This window comes from Cydia strobilella, chromosome 26 (assembly GCF_947568885.1).
Source record: "Cydia strobilella chromosome 26, ilCydStro3.1, whole genome shotgun sequence".
NCBI classification, from domain to species: domain Eukaryota; kingdom Metazoa; phylum Arthropoda; class Insecta; order Lepidoptera; family Tortricidae; genus Cydia; species Cydia strobilella.
The window spans coordinates 2,129,045-2,147,445 of NC_086066.1; the positions used below are offsets into that span (position 1 = coordinate 2,129,045).

General features: G+C 39.7%; 1 protein-coding gene across 3 annotated transcripts in view; it reads left to right on the forward strand.

The window, feature by feature from the left end:
- The window catches only part of LOC134753142 (lysosomal alpha-mannosidase-like), a 50,480-nt gene that overhangs the window by 18,384 nt on the left and 13,695 nt on the right, over positions 1 to 18,401 (forward strand). For 2 of the 3 annotated variants that reach the window (XM_063688929.1, XM_063688931.1), the window contains exons 6-12: positions 1,661 to 1,866; positions 3,542 to 3,678; positions 9,285 to 9,418; positions 11,056 to 11,148; positions 12,665 to 12,794; positions 13,152 to 13,230; positions 14,202 to 14,322. In XM_063688929.1, the coding sequence (XP_063544999.1) occupies positions 1,661 to 1,866; positions 3,542 to 3,678; positions 9,285 to 9,418; positions 11,056 to 11,148; positions 12,665 to 12,794; positions 13,152 to 13,230; positions 14,202 to 14,322 (900 nt within the window). Of the gene's footprint in view, positions 1 to 1,660; positions 1,867 to 3,541; positions 3,679 to 5,816; positions 5,951 to 9,284; positions 9,419 to 11,055; positions 11,149 to 12,664; positions 12,795 to 13,151; positions 13,231 to 14,201; positions 14,323 to 18,401 lie in introns of all 3 variants that reach the window. The other variant, XM_063688930.1, reaches the window with a different exon arrangement.

The following is an 18,401-nucleotide window of genomic DNA, read 5'->3' on the forward strand; positions in this document are numbered from 1 at the left end:
ATTAGCTGATATTTTTGTAATTGAGTACGCCTGTTGTTACCTAGTCTTAAGCTTGTATTTCGCTTTCTGTGTATTTTTAGGGTTCCGTACCTCAAAAGGTAAAAACGGAACTTTTATAGGATCACTCGTGCGTCTGGCTGTGTGTCTGTCTGTCTGTCCGTCTGCCACAGCCTATTTTCTCCGAAACTACTGGACCAATTAGGTTGAAATTTGGTATACATATGTAATATGTAAGTTAGTGACCCAAAGACATGGGGGCCACTTTTGGGGGTAAATAAGAAAATTAAAAAATAAAGTTTTTCAAACTATATCGTGTTACATATCAAATGAAAGACCTCATTGTGAGAATTTTAAATATGTAATTTTTTTTTAATAATTTTAGGATAAACAGTTTAGAAGTTATTCAAGAAAATAGGCAAAAAATGACCATTCCCTCCCCGCCCCCTTTATCTCCGAAACTACTGGGTCTAAAATTTTGAAATAAATACACCAAATACATTTTCTATTTGTGTGTGCTAACGAATAAATTATTTCTATTCTATTCTATTCTATTCTAAATAGTTCTTTAACTATAGATTACAGGAAAACCTATAAGAAATGTGCAGTCAAGCGTGAGTCGGACTTAATTACTTAGTTTTTGATCCGACCTCTACGGGTTTCTTAAAGACATTTCACTCACGTTTTTTAACTTTAAAAATAAAATAAAACTATGAAAACGGATTATATCGCGTATATTGAATAAAAAAACTGGCTGGCTGTAAAGAGTTCGAAACGTCGGGATGTATTATAAATTCAATATGCGCGATATAATCCGTTTTCATAGTTTTATTTCATGAGTAACTATCGCGGTAACCGATGACAATATTTTAAAAATAAAAATAAAAAGTCATTTATTGTCGCAGTAAAAAAAACAGTAGTGTACAGTCAAGCGTGAGTCGGACTTAATTAGTTAGTTTTTAATCCGACCCCTACGGGTTTTTTAAAGACATTTCACTCACGTTTTTTAACTTTAAAATAAATAAAAAAAAACATTTATTGTCGCAGTTAAATTTTTTTTACAGTAGTGTACAATAAGCTTAACTTACAGCAGTATTATACAAGTACAACTTTATGGTGCACGTTAAAGAATATTTACTTACTTATGTACTTACGCTGCAATAAGTATATCACGCGTATGATATTTAGATTGGTCGTTCTCACACTGTATTAATATCGACGACCGGTCTGGCCTAAATCATAATCATAAATTTTTATTTGCAAGAACATGGTTACAATAAAAGGTCTTAAAAATACAATAGTTCCACAAACATATTCAACCTGCATGCAGGCGTGCCAATTATATTATACATGCAGTGTGCTGCTAAGCATCACTAAATCCTAGTGGGTATAATGACCCGGCTTGTGAAGCCGATGGTCCTGGGTTCGAATCCCGGTAAGGGCATTTATTTGTGTGATGAACACAAATATTTGTTCCTGAGTCATGGGTGTTTTCTATGTTATCACGTGTGCTTCACACGCACAAGGCCCCCGGTTCGATCCCGCGGGCGGAAACAGAAATTTTATACTTTATGTATTTGGTTCTGTCCGACAACTCCGACAATATTTTATTTTTCGGTGTTCTATTGGTCGATTTTTATTTGTTAAATTTATTTATTTCCAGAAAATTAAATGATACGTTCGGCGACTGTGGGCGTCCGCGTGTCGGGTGGCAGATCGACCCGTTCGGGCACTCGCGGGAGTTCGCCGCCAATCTGGCGTCCATGGGCTATGACGGCCTGTTCCTCGGCCGCATCGACTACCAGGACAAGGCTCGTCGGCTCAGAGAGCGAACTATGGAGATGCTGTGGCGAGGTAGCGACGATCTAGGTGAGAAAATGGTGTTTTATACAATCGGCCATATCAACTGCTCCCTGCGGCCCATCAGCTGGCGACGTCCTTGCATAAATAAAAACTAGTTAGACATAAATAATACATTGGACGCTAAAATAGGACCCCCTCCAGCACAATGTCGCGGCAATCCGTGGCGGTGATTTTCGGTGGGGACCTGACTTAAATTAAAATTATGAGTTACTGGCGACACTTACGCCAACGATACAAAAAAACAGACATAAAATAATTTTTAAGAAAAAAAAAACCGACTTCAATGGGGGCCGCTAAAAGTTCACTTATTGTTGATGGTGCACTCTTAGATTCCAGACAATGAAATGAAAAAGAAAGCATCTTTTGCCTAATTATGTAGAAAAGGAGGTAAAACTACCCACTTTTCTAGTAGCATTTCGTTTTTGTAAGGATCGCAGTTCTAACCTAACCTAACCTACTTTTCTGATATCATTTCGTTTCTGTAAGGATCACAATCACAGCTCTAACCTAACCTACTTTTCTGATAGCAGTTCTGTTCTGTGAGAATCGCTGTTCAAAACCCAACCACCCACCTAACCCACTTTTCTGGTAGCATTTCCGGGTCCGGGTCTTGGTCCGGATCAGAGTCCGGGTCCGTGTCGGGCTGTCCGGGTCCAAGTTTGGGTCAGAGTTCGGTCCGGGTCCGGGTCCGAGTTGGGGTCCATGTTCAGACCCGGGTCCGGGTCCGAGTCCGGGTCCAAGTTAAGTTTAGGTCTGGGTCCATAAGGAAGAGAACAAATCGCCAAACGTGAACTATGTGTCATTGAAGAGTTCCATTCTGATCATCATCAGCAGTTTCCACTTCATCAAATGTCACTTTTTTAAATGTAAATGCTGGACTTGTTGATGAAAATCCAAAAATCACTATATGTATGCCTTTCACATTTGAGGAGTTCCCTCGGTTCCTCGTGGGTCTCATCATCAGAACTCGAGCTTGACAAAAATATGTCTTAAAAACTTAAGTTGCTTAACAAACATAAAGAAGAGGACAAGTCGCCAAACGTAAACAATGCGTCATTAAAGAGTTCCATTCTGATCATCATCATCAGTTCCACTTCATCAAATGTCACTTTTTAAAATGGAAGTGCTGGATTTGTTTATAAAAATACAAAAATCACTATATGTATGCCTTTCACATTTGAGGAGTTCCCTCGATTCCTCGTGGATCCCATCATCAGAACTCGAGCTTGACAAAATGTTTCTTGAAAACCTAACTTGCTTAACAAACATAACGAAGAGGACAAATCGCCAAACGTGAACTATGCGTCATTGAAGAGTTCCGTTCTGATCATCATCAGCAGTTCCACTTCATCAAATGTCACTTTTTTAAATATAAGTGCTTGATTTGTTGATGAAAATACTAAAATCACTATATGTATGCCTTTAACATTTGAGGAGTTCCCTCGATTCCTCATGGATCCCATCATCAGAACTGCTTTTTGACAAAAACGGGACCAATCTGTATGTATATACTTACAATCAAAAAAAGAATTTTCAAAATCGGTCCAGAAATGACGGAGTTATGGAGTAACAAACATTAAAAAAAAAAAAAAAACAAAAAAAAAAGTATACAACCGAATTGAGAACCTCCTCCTTTGAAATCTTGAAGTCGGTTAAAAAGTAAGTTTAATTGTTGTTCCAGGCAAGGCATCCGACATCTTTACCGGCGTGCTGTACAACACGTACTCACCCCCTGCCGGCTTCTGTTTCGACGTGTTATGCAACGACGAGCCGATTATAGACGATGTCTCCTCGCCTATGTACAATGCCGACGCTAAGGTAAAAGAGACCGAGCTAACTCTGCAGCGTATTTAATATCAGAGAACGTCAAATGTCTATGACAAGATGACGTTTAAAATAACCCTTCCACAGTGTGTTATCAAATTCGCAGCAAAGTTAGCTTGGTTTAACTCTATTTATCTTCTTATTATCCTAGTACATATTCAAAACTGTAGTTCAAAGAGAATATAATCACTACGTTTTACTATAGTCTGGTAGCCAGTTTTGTCAGTAGTGTCAAGGATGTGAATTTGCATTTTTACATGTAGAGGTTAGCTTTCATGTATTTATTTGTTCTTGTAATTTTTGTAAAGGAACTTAAACTTATCGTACTTTGAGTCCCTGAGCAACAAAGACGCAAAATGCATTCTTACATGGTCTATATTATTTGAGTACAGGCAGCAGCAGAAGTTGCTAAGCGGGCGAGGTGTTCAAAACGATCTTGACGCGACTTTATTGTTAAGAGAATTAGGGTCGGTTGCAATTAAAGCGTTCGCTTTTATTAAATTTTAATGTATGGGAAGTTTCATAGATCTCTGCTGCGTGACGTTGATCAGTATGTAACTGTGGTTGGTGCAACGGGCCCTAAAAGCGTGTCAAAGTAATTTTGAACACCTCGCCCGCTTAGCAACTTCTGCTGTTAAATTATTTTTACGGTATACTCACTTGTTTTAGTCACTCGCGCGACATGTTAATTATTTAATGTGAGTATGTCTCACAACAGTTTAAATTCGATAACTTCTGCTGTTCACTGTATCTAGTAAAATTTTGAGGTTGAGTAGTTATTGTATAATTATAAGTTAAACAGGCACAGGCACAAATACAGACAATGTAGGAACTGAATCCGAAATTAAAGCTAAGTTTTTAGATTCTGCAAGCGCCAGTAAAAAAAATATCGGTTTACTATAGTTTCCGAGTTATAATCTGTATCTTTAGGTAGTTAAATAACGTGCGCGCGTGTGTGTGTGTGTGTGTGTGTGTGTGTGTGTGTGTGTGTGTGTGTGTGTGTGTGTGTGTGTGTGTGTGTGTGTGTGTGTGTGTGTGTGTGTGTGTGTGTGTGTGTGTGTGTGTGTGTGTGAGTGAGTGTGAGTGAGTGTGTGTGAGTGAGTGAGTGTGTGTGAGTGTGTGTGTGTGTGTGTGTGTGTGTGTGTGTGTGTGTGTGTGTGTGTGTGTGTGTGTGTGTGTGTGTGTGTGTGTGTGTGTGTGTGTGTGTGTGTGTGTGTGTGTGTGTGTGTGTGTGCGTGTGCGTGTGTGTGTAACTGCCTAGTGCGGAGACCCCTGGAATGTCTGTAACCTTTAGCTGAAAATAAATGATCTTTATTCTTTATTCTTCTTTATGTAAACAATGTGTTTTTACATTTTCGGGCATTTGAAACATTTATCAGTAGAAAAATAAACCAAGTAGAAAACTGCCTGGATCTATTCCTCATCGTTCTGGCTTTAACCTATTTCATTTTATCGTGTTATGTTTGATCTACCCTCAACTGGCTAAATTTTCTATCCCGTTTTAGGTTCTTTACTAGGGCAAAGTAATAGCAAATATTATAAGACTAAATTACCATTGACTAATCAAATCATCCAGATTGAGTAAGTCGTAATAGTAAAACTTCTGTAAGTTTTGGTACATCGAGTTAAATTAATTGACTTGAACAATTTTCTTGCTCAATAAATTACCTAGTTGTGGTTTGCTTACATTCTTTTAAATACCTAAAGATACAGACTATAGTCCTACACATTCGTTTCTATAATTTCCATGTTTGTAGTGATTTGAGTTTGTAATTTAGATTGTGATATTTTATACCAGTTGTAGGTACTTATGTTGTTTTATTGTATATTAAAATGTTAAATACAATACAAATTTGACAGAAAAGCGTCATTAAACCCTATAGGAATTCTTTCGGAACCCTTTGTGCTACGTTGACTTGACACAGTCACAGTAGGTAGGTAATCATAATTGGTGTGCACGCGTTAGCTCAGCGATCTCTGGGCGTATGATGGACGCAATTGTAGACGTGATGGCAGCAGGATATATCGTCTGTTTCTTTAAAAAAAGAGAATGTTACCCTATATTTTGTTGGCAAGAGTGACATTTGCTCTATCATGTCGTTGTCGCGTCGATAACAGCAACGCGCTTGCAGGTGGCAACGTTCCTAGAGGTAGCCGCAAACATGTCGAAAGCCTACCGAACCAACAACATCCTGGTGACGATGGGGGATGACTTCAGATATTTGGACGCATCCCTGCAGTTTAACAACATTGACAAGCTTATAAAGTGAGTCTGCACGCAAATTATACAAGATCATACACAGTTGTTGTTGTTGAGTATTATTGCACGGATTTTCTCATAATTTACAAATATAAAATTGCACTATTTCAACCACAGTTTAGTACTACCTAAATGGAAGCTGCTTGATATATCACGCTTATTTACGTAAATTTAAAGTCGCGTCAAGATCATTTTAAACACCTGGCCCGCTTAGCAACTTCTGCTGCTCACTGTACAACAGTATAATTAAATCAAACGTAAGCTGGCTTACTCCCTCTTCGACTACATTGTACGGAACAACTGCCTTCCAAGGGAATTCAAAGTCATCGCAACCCTGACGCCTGGCAAAATGGACGACAAACCCGAAAACTTTAGACCGGTGATCCTGAAGTTAAGGCCAAGGGATCTTCGGATGTGTGCGTGGATGTTGTGAGTGTTGCGTGTCGGATTATTGACAATAATTAGATAACATTTACAGTACCGGCCATATCACCTCCATGTTTTTACGGTATAACTTTTTTTTTATATTTGTGAGTGACTTCCACCTCACTGCTTTAGGTAGTCTAGTAGTATTCCTTTGTACGGGGGATGAGAAAAATTGGTCTCATGTAATGGTTTTTTCATAGAGGTTTTTTTTTAAATGTATTGTTAACTTCATTTTTTTACTAGAGGTTTTTTTAGTAATATGCTGAGTATCCTATTATAATTCACAGTATTTCATTGCAATATTCATCATATAGGTATTTGTATAAAATGACCAGTAAAATATGCAATCTACAAATTAACCTATATTGTTTACTCTATACAAGCTCATACAAAAACACTCAAAGGTGATATATTATTGGCCGGTACTGTATGTGTAGAGGGTTGTTTAAAAATGTGAGGTCTACCCCAAACTTTCTCATGCACTTTTCGTCGGGTAGTCACACAAATCTCTGTTTCGACATTTTGCTGACACGTCAGTTAGCTGCGACCCGCGACCACGACCAAAGGAACCTGTGTTGAAACGTCGGTAAATAAATTCGCGTTAGACCCGATTGTAAATGTGATTTAATACTGACCACACATATTGAAGCAGGGTTTCAGAAACAGCTAAAGTCTACTGCAGTCTTTGTGGACCTGACTGCGGCATATGATACTGTCTGCATGGAAGCAAGGCTTGATTTATAAGATTCTCAAGGCTATCCCAAGCAGAGAAATGGCAGACATAATGCTTAGCGATAGAGACTCTACTACCTCCTACCTTGGTGATGCCAAAAGCCGCTCTGTCTTTTTCAACCTATATTCACGACTTGCCATCTACTGAGTCCACTAAATTCATTTACTTGGATGATATAGCACTTGTTTACCGGAGTAAAGATTTCAAGTCAGGTGAGGAAGTGTTGTCGTCAGGTTTAGTGGAACTCATTAAGTACTTCAGTGCATGGCGCTTAATACCCAGTGCAAGCAAGACGGGAGTGGCATGTTTTCACCATAATAACCGGTTTGGCAACTAAATACCAACCGGCTGTATTTCTTAATGGAAATCTGTTGAAGTACAACCCGTATCCGAAGTACCTTGGAGTGACACTGGATAGAACGTTGACCTACTAAGAACGTCTCCATAAAGTGACTTAAAGGTTGCCTCGCGGATCTGCTGATTGCCTACGTACGTCGGCTACAGTACTGGTCTTCTCAGCAGCCGAATATTGTGCTCCAGTATGGCTAGAGGGCGCACATGTTCAGAAAGTGGACACCAAGCTGAATGAAGCAATGCGATGCGTATCAGGCACAATTAAATCAACGCCACTTTATTGGCTCCCGATGCTCAGCCATATTGCTCCGCTGCATCTGCGTAGACTGCAAGCGCTAAAAAGAGAACAAGCGCAACAGTCTCTACCTTGCCACCAGCTCTTCTGCCCACCCCAGCCCACCCCAGCGCCTTAAGTCTCGCAACCCAACATGCGTTGCAGCCCAAAAACTGAGTGATTTTGACGTCAACCAGAGCTGGGAGAACGAGTGGAGCAAAGCTACTGCTGGAACTACCCTACAAGCCATAGATCCCACAGCGAAACCAGACGGCTTTTGCCTGCCACGAAAACTCTAGTGTCGTGTAAACTGTAAACAGACTGAGGACAGGTCACGGACGCTGTAACTATTTTCGTCATAAATGGGGCTGGCGGGACTCTGCTCTCTGCGACTGTGGTAAAGAGGTTCAAACCGTTGAGCATATTATACAGCGCTGCCCTCTGCACTCATTTGCAGGCCCCCCGGAAGATCTGTTTAACACCTGACGTAATCTCGTGGCTCGGGACCATGAATGTGGATTTTTAATTATTTTATTTAGACTATTATCTAATTTTATATAGAATGTTTATGTATATATATACGCCATACGATTAAATAAAATGAAATCAAGAAATTTTGAAAATTCAGGTGACCTAAGAATTAGACATATTTTTCATATGCAGTATTTAATTAGCTTGCTCAAGGACAAAAAGTACGGGCTTTTTTTACCGAAATAAGAGTATGCAAACTTGTTTGGTATTTTTAACTAGCAATATCAATGGGTAGAGTTAAGGTAATCTTATACTTAAAGGGCCCTCCAAGGGCCAAGTTCGCCTAATTCGCCTATCAGCGAAATCGACTCCACACTCGTGTTCGCGCCTTCGCGCCGCGTAGTCTGGAGCGCGCTTAACACACGCACAAAAACACAAAAATACGGTAGATATACTTTTGCTGTAGTGGAAAAGTGGCCTGACAGGTCTTGAAAGAGCCACTTGTTTCAGAGCGAATTTTGTATGAATCAAATCTTTGTAGGTGACGGGATTTTAGTGTTCTCGCTCAAATAGTTCATAATTTAAATAGCAAAACACTTTCCCCCTATGTGTGTGTTGCGTAATTTTGTTGTTTTTGTTTGTTGTTTACCCCTGTTACCCAATAAACAATTATGCAATTTGCTTCAACTGTCATCCAGAAATCGGGAAACATACAGAAATCGTCTAAGCTAACTCTGCACACACTTTGCATTAACAAAGTGTGAGAGTGCCATTTTCTTTTATAGGAAATTTACATTTATGATGGCACTTGCACACTGTCGCTGAATTTTTTTTGGGGGCAAGAACCCTAATAAATCCTGAAAAATGGGGTTGGCCGGTCGAAATAATTAGCAGATGGCGCCAGCATAGCTTGCCCTGTCAATCCCTAGAATTGTGTAATTTTTTTTTTTCAATTAAGCCTAAGCCAAATCTCATAGAAAAAGGGGCAAGCTATGATGGCTCCATCTCTGCAAACCTTTGACAGTTGCCAACTCCATTGAAAACCTTAGTCAGTACCTACATAAAACCAATTTGTCCATTAGGTTACAACGTTTCTTGAGTTCGTGCTAGCTCAATCCACGTATTATAGAAGCAACAACGTACTGGTGACCATGGGAGGTGACTTTACGTTTATGGACGCTTCCTTGTGGTTCGACAATTTGGACAAACTTATCAAGTGAGATACCTCTTGAACACACAGGGACGCTTTAATACGTCGTTTAATGGTCTTACACAGATTTTAAACTAATACCTACTCCATCTTCTACCTTATTCCCACTTTACGTACCATCATGTGAGATTGTAGAGATGCTTACCTATTTACCATTAAAAAATATCTTTCATCATCTTCCTCGCGTTGTCCCGTCATTTTTGCCACGGCTCATGGGAGCCTGGGGTCCGCTTGGCAACTAATCCCAAGAATTGACGTAGGCACTAGTTTTTACGAAAGCGACTGCCATCTGACCTTCCAACCCAGAGGGGAAACTAGGCCTTGTTGAGATTAGTCCGGTTTCCTCACGATGTTTTCCTTCACCGAAAAGCGACTGGTAAATATCAAATGATATTTCGTACATAAGTTCCGAAAAACACATTGGTACGAGCCGGGGTTTGAACCCGCGACCTCCGGATTGCAAGTCGCAAAGGTAAAATAAAAAATAATAATATTATGTTTAATTGAAGAGAGCAGTTTTTCGGACTTAAGAGGCCGGTAACCATTTTAGTCGCAAAAATGTAAAATTTATAGATTTAGTCCGTGAAATTTTACACCTTTTGTTACCTTATAGAAATTACAAGTACTGGTTTTTATTAGCACGTCTTCTTATCTTGCCTTTAATCGATCATTTTTTTGAAAACAGACTCGCTAAATTAGTAATTATTTTTTTCTGAAGGATGTTTAGGTAAACGCGCGTAAAGCACTGATTATGTCGCACTTATTTGTAAATTTCGTAAAGTTTGGACTGCTAAAAATGGTAAATTTATATTACACATATCCTGTACTCCACCTTTAATACACTTAATTTTTGTTATTATGACTTTGAAGTAGTGTAAATGAAAGTTAGATGAAATCAATTTTCTCCAGAAATTACTTCAAAACAAGTGACAATTTCTCTTGTAGATAGCGTTTCATAATCGGGCATCGTAAACTGCGAGCGAAATCCATTGAAATGACGTACTTTGACTTGACAATAACCCTAGTACTTCAATGGATTTCGCTCGCAGTTTACGATGCCTGTTAATAATACGCATGACTATTAATATGGCGGTCACGTTATTTCACGCAGGGGCCGGCCTTCGGTTACTGTGTAAAAGTCGTTCCTTCGCGCGTTTTCAAATCGTTACCGGCCTTTTAACTGAAAAACTGTTGAGCCTGTACCTATTATAACCAAAAAATCTTTACTTCTCTTCTTAGTCTCTCCTTAGACGCGGGTTAAACAATGTTTTCTACGCCATCATATTTTATTTAAAATGGTGCAGGGTAACTTTTTTCTCGAAACTTACTTAATTTGATAATTAGGTCACCTGATTTTCTGTCTTGAATTAATTATGTATTCATGAACTATCAGTTATCTAACAACATTCCTTTTTACTAATTTTGCTTTGCACGTTGCACACGTTGTATTCTGCTTCGCATCCTCGCATATATCTGGTAGAAATGCAGCCTTAGGGCAGCCATGCTACCACAAACATTCATGAAAATCAGGGGTTTAAGATTTGTCCAGGGAAACGTAACCATGGCATAGGAATATACTTAACAGGGCTAACACTTTGCGCTATTTACCGATAAAATAACGATAATATTAAATGTTTTCACAGACACGCCAACCTAAAAGCGGCCAAGGAGAATCTGAAGGTGAAGCTGTTCTACTCTACTCCTACCTGCTACTTGAAGGCAGTTAAGGATGCCAAGTAAGTTTCTTTCAACCTATTGTTTGTTGTTGTCCTAAGGCACCCCAGAGGTGTCGAGGGTCTTCACAAGCTCGCGCCACGCCTTCCTGTCCGCTCGTAGCTCGCTCTCGAGGGACCGTCACTGTGTACAGGCCGCCCGGAGCCACTCCGGCTTCCATCCGGCGGTTTCCAATCAAAAGCGATGGTTGCATTTTCGTTTCAACCCATTACCGCTATTGAACTCATGAGGACATGAACTGATCTTTGTTTTATTAATAACAAACTAATGTGCAATGAAGTGAACAAAAAAAGTAAGGGCAAATCGCCTAGCATGGTACGGGCATGTGATGCGGAGGGATGAGTCATGTGACGAGGAAGGTAAAGAATGAATGTGGAGGGAGGTACGAGGAGAGGAAAACCGAGGAAAAGGTGGATGGACTGTGTGGGAGATGATATGAAACGAACGCAAGTGAATGATGAGATGACGGGTGACAGAGAGGTATGGAAGAAAAAGACATGCTACGCCGTTCTAAGTGAATGGGACAAGGGCAAGCGAATGATGATCTGCAGTGAAGTGACCCACATGAAAAACCTTATTTCATCGAAAAAGATCTTATTTCATGAAGGTATACTGAAGGACTTTTCTAAAATAACATATAGTTAATTAACATTAACTATATTGTTTCACATTATTTAAATCTATTTATAAATTAACCTGGACATTTAATATTTAGCATCATTATTTTATTATTTTACTAATTTTCTAAACGAACTTGACATTTAACGTTGCATAAACGTCGATAAAATATAAAGTTATAAATATAGATTTTATTGCTATTTGTATGAGATGCATGTAATTTTACCTAGACTTAAGAAAATTGAGTGCCCTGACAGGGTGTCATGTACCTACAACATGTCCTCAAACTGTAATACCTAATGTATTATGAACATGACTGCAATACAATAAAGAATAAAGAATAAAGGATGAAGGCATATATTGTTCCCGCGGGAGTTATAAATTGTAAAAAAGTTCTCCCGAGGAGTTTTTTTAAATTGTACTAAGTATCACTAATTCGTACGTACCAAGTAGGTATATTTGGGATTTACTTTGGATTTACTTTTAAAATACTTACGTTTATAATTTAGTTTTATTGTTTGTTAAAAAATATTTAATTTGATTAATTAAATAGCCGTTTAAAATATTTTTACACAATTTTGAATCGTGGCTGAATGGCGATAGTTTTGGGCCTTCGATGTCAAAGAATGACAATATGGCGGACGAATGTTTGAAATGTCATCGTATTTAAGAATTATTTCGCTTAAAATGTAGTTTTTTTCTTCGCAAGTGTGATGAAGAATATTGTGTGTAACTCCGGGGGTAAGAATATTGCAATCTCGAGTTTAATGCACTCCAGCCTGCTGTCGTGCATCTAAAAACCTCGTTTGCAAAATTTCACTTACCCCCACCCCCCTGCCCCCCTCCCTCGTTGCACAATGTACTATTTCCTCTTAATTTATTATCATTGTGTTTCTGCAGCCCAACCTTACCCATCAAGCAAGATGACTTCTTCCCGTACGCATCTGACTCGACCGCCTACTGGACTGGCTACTACACCTCCCGCCCCACCACCAAGAGGATGGAGAGAGAGACCAACAACTTTTTACAGGTATCTCCCTCTAGCATGCACACAATGGGCATGGCGCAATATCAACCTTCGTGCTTTCCGAAAAGGTTCACAATGGCAAGACACACAAGAAATTGTAGAAAATTATTGAAGGCGCCACTTCCTACGTAGTTCCGTGATCTACTTTATGATATGAACTATCTTTACCAAATTGTCGCATCACAAAAAGTCTAATTCCATGTATAATTCCATGTTCTTTTTGGCCCAGTGGTTGACTGGTAGAGAATGCCTTAAGGCATTAAGTCCACCATTTGTACTTATTTTATGTGCAATAAAGTATAAATAAATATAAGATAGAGTTTGGTTTGTTTAGACATAATTGTATTTTTTTTTTCTCAGACCTTCAAAATGTTGCAAAGCCTAACGAATCTGCCCGAATCCAACATGTTCATTCTAAATGAGCTTAAGAGTGCTATGGGTAAGTACCTACATATTGTTTTTACCTCTATCGGGTGCTGTTAGCCTGGTGCAAATTGTGGAACTGAACCATTATTTAACACTTTGCCCGCCAAAGACGTCAACTGACGCGGGCACAGCCCATATCAAGCTTCACTATCAAGGTTCACGATAGACGTGGCGTTTAAAGGGTTAATCAGAAAACCCGTCCGAATTTCAGTTTTCTTAATCTCTGTCTTTTATTTCACTCACTTTGTTATTAATTAAAAAAACTAGAATAAATCCCTTCGCGATCGTTGCTCTCCATCAGAGGTACTCAACCTTTTTTTATGAGGGCCACAAGAAAGAATTTTTAATAAAATTCCAAATGAGCTAAGAAATACAGATGACATGATTAGTTTTAAAAGTAAGTTATTTAAATTTTTAATTGACAAAGCATATTATAGTGTTATAGTTACGGGTTTCTGAGTAACGATCTACAAGTAGATTTATTTACTGATTCCTGGTCTAAGCTAGCGTCCAGGTGCCTCGCTTACTGTGAGAATATGAACGAGTGAATGATGAATAATTTCTGCACTGTTACTTTTGTATAAGTGTGTTAATATTACGTAAATGGCAAGTGTAATTGGTGTAAACCGTTCTCGTAAATAAATAAAATAATAAATAATAGTGTAAGTGAATTTTTGTTAGATGATTTTGATAAGTAATGGTAACTGTGCTCAGCATGCAGCCACAGTCCATAAATGGAAAATTGTACGCCTTACGGCACAACATAGTGATACAATGATTATGTGAGACCTGTACTTATGTACCTTACCTATGTTGAACAAATAAATGCTTTTGACTTTTGACTTTGACGGTTTTGCTTAACTTAAAGCTTTAAAGGTGACGTTCGGATGGCAAGGTTATGTATCTATACCAAGGTCACCCAGCGGTGCTATACATTATTTTACCCTCCTCATGACCCTAGTGACATTTAGCTTGCTCTTCCAGGTATGATGCAGCATCACGACGCCATCACGGGCACTGAGAAGCAACATGTGACGCATGACTACGAGCGTATCGTGACGCGGGCGGTCGACGACGCTTATATCATCGGCAACCAGGCTTTCAAGTAAGTTTACTGTTAGTAGTCGAACTGATAGTCAGGATGGCCGAATTGTTAGACGCCTGTCCAATCGGTTTTTGGATGTTGGTAATTCTTTGTCGCCAAGCCTTCGAGTAACTTCTTTAAAAAGCAGTTAAAATTTCTTACACTTACGCGCGTGGATTTTGCAAATATGTAAATAATTATGTTTCAAATAGAAATAGAATAGAATAAAATTTTATTCGTAAGCACAAACAAACAAGACATTACATAATATAAAAGAAAACATAAAATAAGATTAAAGTGCCACGAAATGGCCTCATCTCTGTGGCTTCTAGCGCTGATCTTCCAATGAGACTATCTAAGCAAGCAGATTCCCTCGAAATTCGTTTAATAAACAGTTCCATTATGTTCGTACGGATCCGGGTCGTAGTTAACGTCAATAGTCCCAGTGCGTATGATCTCCTTGTACACCAGCGCGGATTTACGAGCGGTTCGTTTCTTGTCTGGATCTTCGAAGTCCACTTGGTAGAGGCCGAATTTGTACCTGAAACATAGCGGTAGGTGTGAGGGCGTCCGCTGTCCGCTAGCTGGCGCGGGCGCGCCAGTTAGCAACGCCCATACTATTTTTGGTTAACCCGCTCACCTGCTCCCAGGGCTCGGAACCGGTATTTTTTAAAAACCCCGAAATAGCCCAATATTTTGATTTTTTTTATGCTCATTACGTAGGACTGAATCATGTATTTAGGAAACAATTTTGCATTATTAAAACGTCCCATTAAAAAATAAATTATAAACAAAAGAACGTAATAATACCGGTATTTTTGTATGGAGCAAATACCGGTTTCCGACCCCTGCCTGCTCCGTGCAACCGCGCCACCTAGCGGACGCCCTTAAGTAATAGGTTAATTCTAATATTCTTTGCCATTTTAAGTTATAGATTACCCGTGATGATGGGATTATAAGCTTATGATTATTTGATTGGTTTTTTTTACCTAATACTTACTTAATTATTTTAATGAATTATTATTTTATAAATATAATAGTAGCTTCGTATCGTAGGTAATATGTGTTCGTATGTTCCATGTCTAAAGGTTCCTTACTCCATGTGCATAAGGACCTTTCGCGGATAGAAAGCCACATATGGGCAGTTTTTAAAAGTTTGTTCATACTAAACATTTAAACAACTACCTTGTGCCTGCGACGTTGCGAAGGAGCGTGATCTGCCTGATTATTTGACTTATCCTTTTTTGTGCGATTTTGAATTACGAATCGAGATCATATAAGCAAGATGTTGGACTGATTAACATCCCCGTCCTTAAGGCCAGAACACACTGGCTGCGCGCGTACGCTAAGATGTCGGAGACATGCACGCAACGCAGACGTCAGCGGTGTGGCGTTTCATATAAAGATCTGTATATTACAACGTGCACCGTGCACGTCTACGCGAAGGCATCCGGTGTGCCGTCCTTTAACAACGTCTTGTGTCTGTCTTATTTTACTTAAAAAAATCTACGATTTAGGAATGACTCACGTTAGAACGGCCCGGGTCCGGGCCCAGGGCATCCGATACTTCACTTTCTGTAGAAAGCATCACGTGATCACCTGTCACCTGTCTTAGAAAATGAAGTGTCGGTTGCCTCTGCCCGGACCCAGGCTGTTCTAGCGTGAAGACGGTAATCTCCTTCTGCGAGGAGGTCATCTTGCAGAAGGAGACGCGACCGACGCGCCCCCGCTTCGGCGCAGACGAAGAGGGAGAAGACGTGCGCAGTACGCTGCTGTAAACCGCGTCCTCCCTCGGTAGGGCTAGTGGGTTGGGGGCCCACATTGCACGGTCCTACACGTCTGGGGGGAGAATCAGAAGCGTCCCTGATTCTCCCCTCCTTTGGTGCGGGTTCCCCGCTCTAATACCGGGAAAAGGCGGGGGGCATGGTGGAAGAATGAATGCGCGAGCCCATGATGCCCCCATACAACGTCTGAGAGGGTGACGCCGCAGGGGATGTTAGTGGGTATTCTCCTCCCTATCCTCTGGTTAGAGGATGTACGGGAGGAGCGAGTCCCACATACCACCCCCCCCGGCTTCCCCAGCCCGGGGGGTGAGATGCGTAAATGCATTTACCCCTGCGTAATAAAAAAAAGGCCGTTCTAGCGTTCTATCAAAGATTCAAAGATTCAAAGATTTATTTGTTCAACATAGGTAAGTTACAAGATGTTAAATACATATTTATCATGAGTGAGAAAGTAAATTCTCGGAATCGCAGCACATTTTCTGCCCTAAAATCTCATTCCTTATATTCCTAATGCTAAATATATCTAATTACTTACTCATATCCATTGTTCCATTCAAAACTATCCATCAGTGACCAAAAGAAATACCCCTGACAATTAGACCCGTCTGCCCTCGCGTCCATCAAAGCGACTAAATAGTTCCTAATATAATTCGTTTTCTTCCAATCGTCGAGACCCTCGGCTGATGACAGAGGGAAACCACTTTCGGTGATGTAGACAACGGGGTTGTTGTATGTGTTCTTGAGGTACAGGAGTAGGGAGTAAAATCCTGGGGCGTTGTCCTGTAAACAAGTTTTGACAAGATTTTTTTTTGACCTTCATTCATGACTGTTACCAAAGATTATTAAGAAGACATAGAGTGCTCACTCCATACATCGGTATTGGCATAGAGTAACTTATACTAGAGCGGTACTGTCATAGTAAATTTTGTAACCCCAGTAAATTCACTGCCATCTGTCGACACACTTTAAAACTAAAAATAAATATTTATAAAAATACGATAAAATGTATTTAAATATGGATAAATTATTTTTTTATTTGCATTAATTATTTTGATATCATTTTGACCCATGTTCTTTCACTGGTATGCGTTAAAATTATAAATAACAAACGAAACAGTCAACGCCCTCTATACGAGTGTAGGCCAAAACTAGTGGCGCCATCTGATCGAGAATCAAATTTTCGTGATTTTCGAGGCACGTTTTTTCCTTAGACTGTATCCATCTATTACGGAGTTATATCTATCTTTGGTATTGGTAACAAAACCGATGTAAGTATGGAGTGAGCACTATGAATTCTTAATTTTCTTTGGATATACCTAGATAGAAACCGGCGACGGGTCAGTATACGAAACGTACTTATAGTGTCCTTACTTTAATTATAAAAAACTTTACCTACCCTCATCATGTCTAACGAGCTCGCGGGCCACGTGTCATTCATGTATGTGCCAATACCGACGTCGTTGTCGAACGAAGGCTTTTCGTACATTCCGATCACTGACTCGTTTCTGTAATGTTAAAAAAACTTCTGTTCTTTAATGTCTTCAAAAAGGTTCTCATTTGGCGGAATCTGTTATTTTTTTTCTTTGTTCCTCGATTTCTTGCATGACGTTGAGAGTCGCTGTCACCTAACGCCTTAGTTACCTGGGTTAGGTACTAACCTAAGGTAGGTACCTAAGGCGTGCCTGGCTTTCCAGCACAAGTAGGTACTTTGGTTCGAGCCTCGGCCCATACCAATGAGTTTGTAATTTGTGTACAAAATATAATTTGATATTTAGATATTTAATCGTTGCGTCGAATAAAAACGTGAGAAAACGACTGATTTCAATAAGACCTAGCTTCTCCTTTAGTTCAGATGGTCAGATAGGTCAGATAGTCGTCCTTTTTATAATAACATGACTGAATTCTACGTTGCCAATAGAAGAACCCGGATTGTATCTTCCTTAATTGCAATGCATCGTAGTATCGTTTGCAGACCTCAACTTAATACAAAATTGACTCGGCAGACCTTGCTTGGGCTACTTTAAGAGGCAACCAAGAAAGCTAAAATTACAAGATACCTACCTGTACACCATCAGGCTGCTATAATGGTTAATGCCAACGAAGTCATAAGTGCCGTGGATGTATTCCTTTTCTTCTTCACTGAACGGACGGAGACGGGATTCCGTGCCCTGACGCGCGCTAGCATCCGCCACCCGGGCTGTCAGGCGTAGAGGGTAGTCGCCTTTGAACACTGGGTCTAGGTATTTTCCCACCTAGAACAAACACATTTTAAACTACAACGAGATTTGATACTAACTTATGTAATCGTTCAATGCA